General features: G+C 34.4%; 1 protein-coding gene across 1 annotated transcript; it reads left to right on the top strand.

Annotated features, from left to right (window-relative positions):
• The first annotated feature begins 437 nt into the window (after positions 1-437).
• On the top strand, positions 438-2,775 carry LOC126777063 (histone-arginine methyltransferase CARMER). Its single transcript, XM_050499925.1, has one exon. The coding sequence runs from the start codon at positions 557-559 to the stop codon at positions 2,153-2,155; it is 1,599 nt and encodes a 532-aa protein (XP_050355882.1). The 5' UTR covers positions 438-556; the 3' UTR covers positions 2,156-2,775.
• Positions 2,776-4,111: the final 1,336 nt, after the last annotated feature.

Here is a 4,111-nt window from a genome sequence, read left to right on the forward strand (position 1 = left end):
GGGTATAATATATCTATACTTTATAAAATAAAAAAATAAAATTATGATGAGTGTACAAATAGCATAATGGTCCTATTTTAACCTCGCTCCTTACTCGTTTACTTCCCAGGGTTCCACTTCCGACCCTGACTGGCAAATTATGTTATTTAAACTAAAATATTAAAAAAATACTTACCATAAACTAACATAATCTAAATATTAATTAAGGGTATATATTAATGTTACTAATATTGTTATATAACTTACCAGTTGTTTCAATTATAAGAAATATTAATAGAAAAATGGATTTTGATATTATTTCATAGCATAATTATACCAAGTGAGTTTAAAGTATGTTTTTATATGGCTGTATAATCACTTTCTTCAGCATTATATGATTAAAAAAAAATTAAATAGCACGCTGCCGCTGCAGCCATAGACAAACTGGAGGAGGAAGTTTGTGAGTGATCGATTTTACACCGGCCTCTACAAAACTTCTCAACGGCATTTCTCTTTGTTTGCCGTACGCGTGTCTAATATCCAAACAAAAGTATCGAGTTTGAAGAGCATCCTAAAAATGGCGAACATGTTTCGCGGTGTGATGGTTTCCGCCGTCAACAATGACGGTGCTCTAACTCCGCGCTTCAACTTTCCTACAAACGTAAACGTGGATTACGACCCGCAAGGTCTAAGTGTAAAAGTGATACGTGCTGATCCTGTGCTGGCTCAGGAGGTGCTAGAGTTCCCCGTCCACAGCCAGAGCGAGTGTTCGCGAGTTGCCGGCCAATCGTATATTTTTACGATAGATAATGAGACATTGTTTTTTAAGTTCGCCTCTGATGTTGACTGTCAGAACTTCCATTTGCTTGTTAGTAAAATCAAAGCTGGTCGATCGTCATCTGTGTTTACGGTGCGAACGGAGGACTCGTCGGCGATGCAATATTTCCAGTTTTACGGTTACTTGAGCCAGCAGCAGAACATGATGCAAGACTATGTGAGAACGAGCACGTATCAGCGAGCCATATTATCAAATATTAACGATTTCAAGAATAAGGTAATTCTAGATGTCGGAGCTGGATCGGGGATCTTATCCTTCTTCGCGGCGCAGGCAGGCGCTCGTAAGGTTTATGCAGTTGAAGCTAGCAACATGGCGCATCACGCGCAAGCCCTGGTCCGAGCTAACGGCTTGCATGATCGCATCACAGTCGTCGCGGGAAAAATAGAAGAAATAGAACTGCCGGAGAGTGTAGATGTTATTATATCCGAACCTATGGGCTACATGCTGTATAATGAGCGTATGTTAGAAACTTACTTACATGCTAAAAAATGGCTAAAGCCAAATGGTAATATGTATCCTACGCGTGGTGATTTGCATATAGCACCTTTTACAGATGATGCTTTGTTCATGGAACAATATAATAAGGCAAACTTCTGGTATCAAGCTTGTTTCCATGGAGTTGATCTTAGTGCATTACGCACAGCAGCAATGAAGGAATACTTCAGACAACCCATAGTGGATACATTTGATGTGCGTATATGTATGTCTAGATCAGTGAGACATGTTGTAGATTTTTTAAATGCCAATGAAACTGACTTACATCGCATCGAAGTGCCATTCAGATTTGAATTAACGCAATCTGGAACTTGCCATGGTCTAGCATTCTGGTTCGACGTGCTATTTGCAGGCACCACTCAACATATATGGTTATCTACAGCACCAACAGAGCCACTTACCCATTGGTATCAAGTGAGATGCCTTCTTGAGACACCAATTTTCGCAAAACAAGGCCAAGTTCTCACAGGACGTGTGCTTTTATTAGCTAATAAGAGACAAAGTTATGATGTTACTATGGACATAAATTTGGAGGGAACAAACATTTCCTCTTCAAACACATTAGACTTAAAGAATCCCTACTTCAGATATACAGGTGCCCCAGCTGCTCCGCCACCAGGAGTTAACACAACATCTCCAAGTGAATCGTATTGGAACTCTATTGAGTCAGCTGGATCTTTAAGCAATGGTCAGGGAGTTATCTTAACTGATGGTACACAGCAGTACTGTTCGACACCTGACCAGACCATAGCATATGGAGCCCACCCCAACATGATTAAAACAGTGATGCTTCAAGAAGAATTCATAAAGAGAATCGGGATTAGTCAAAACGGCGATATATAATCCGCAAAGTCGCGCCGAGCGCGCCTTAGGGCTATAAGGAACCGTCGCAATCGGTTGTGAACAATCTTCCGTTCAAACTTTATAGTGTGTAAGCGGACTTATTTATTAATACATCACAGTGGACTACTGTAAAATCGTGTAATTCATACAACATTGACAAGGCAACTTGCCTTAAAAATCAGTTAGGTGTATGCTAAGTATAAATGATGCATTCAAAACTTGTATGTGTAGTTACTGAATTGCATTTTCGATAATGTAAGAAGCAGTCAAACTTTATTATACCTTGTGGTGTAATTTTTCTTCTCAGTTTGTATGACGCTTACTAGTGTAATTTGGATACAACTCCTAATATAATTTTTTTTTGTAAATATGTCCTACACCTAGTTTGACATGGCGAAAATTGGCCAAATACATTACGACTGCTCGAGCTACAGCAGCTCCATGGTTAGTTTAAGTAATTTAGATGTTCAAGTACACTTAGAATAAGCAATAAATGCTAATGATGATGCTTAATGATATAAATACTCATTAATCATTATTGCAATTGTATTGAACTCAATCGTATGTGAATATATCAGTGACTTTTTGTATGTGACAATCAGGATTGTGTTTTTATAAAACTATTTCTGTCTGCCAATCGGGGAAATGGATTGTGGATTAAATTAAACAAAAGAGTGATTATGTTTTCACATATTTATAATGTTCAATTTAGATTTGAGTTGAAACCATTCAAACACTGACGACTTGTTTGATGTATGATATTTTCAATATCAGAAATTAATGTTCAAAGATCTCAAATTTTTTAGTTACGTCATAAGTTAAAGTCAAATGTTGAATAAGACTATAACCAATTTGTTTCAGATTGACAATTGATCTATATGATCATATTATAAAAGCTTAAAAAAATGCAAATCTGAATTGAATTATTTATATAAAATATGTCTTATGTAAATATTATGATAGGTTATTTAGGAGCGCTAAATGTTTTGACTTCTACAAAGCCAGTTGTTTGTCACAGTGATCAGTATTCATTTTGTGTTCCATATTTGTAGATAATAATATATAGCAATCGGAGAATCACATGCTATAAATATGAAAATGACTTTGCACTTGAATGTTTAAACTAGTGTTGTATCGAAGCTGTCTAAATTTTAAGACAAGTAATAATTAATTAATGTATGTCTGAATTTATAAATCGATATAAATATTAAGTGTGTAAAATCAGTTTGAAATTTAGTCATTTTAAATATAAGGAACGAAATCTATTAGAATCATGTTAAAATGATTTGTATACTAAAATTTTACCATTTGACTTTAAAACTAAATGCTTGCCAAGATAGAATGTTGTGGCATGTATACATTCTTATTGCTCATCTTTGAAAAAATCTACTAAAAGTAATAATATTTGTAAGGAGCAATGGGTTGAAAATGAACCAAGCGATTATATTTAATAAACCAAAACATGTGGGTACATTTTGGCAGTAGATTCAATTACAAAGTAGACTAAATTAGTGATATGAAACAATTTTAATGTATTTATCTTGTATTTTCTTATAATTTCCAATATTAACTGAGATTTCTGGAACAAGTGCAGACATTCAAACATTCATTAATTATATATAGTTTCTTAAACACAACTACCTCAAATATTGGCAGACGAATCTGAAATAACAATGATACAGCAGGATTTTAATTCCATGACAAAGTAAGGTTGCCAAGTATAGCCTTGATATATCAAAAAATTTGGCACGTAGGAAATGGATAATTTGAAATCTGGTGGAAATAAATGGATAAGCAATATGTTTGGATTCTAATTATAATAAACAAATTTTGTCACAATTTTATTTCTAATTTTTTCCTAACGACCATTTTTTTTCATTTATTTCTTTTTAACTTTGGTAGGTGAAATAAAAAACTTTTTAGTAATATAATTCTATTATAAATAAGTTTCATATA

Source organism: Nymphalis io, chromosome 22 (genome assembly GCF_905147045.1).
Source record: "Nymphalis io chromosome 22, ilAglIoxx1.1, whole genome shotgun sequence".
Taxonomy (NCBI): Eukaryota; Metazoa; Arthropoda; class Insecta; order Lepidoptera; family Nymphalidae; genus Nymphalis; species Nymphalis io.

What these genes read in the sequence shown, in the direction of transcription:
- LOC126777063 (XM_050499925.1), top strand. Translation starts at nt 557, where the DNA reads ATGGCGAACATGTTTCGCGGTGTGATGGTTTCCGCCGTCAACAATGAC.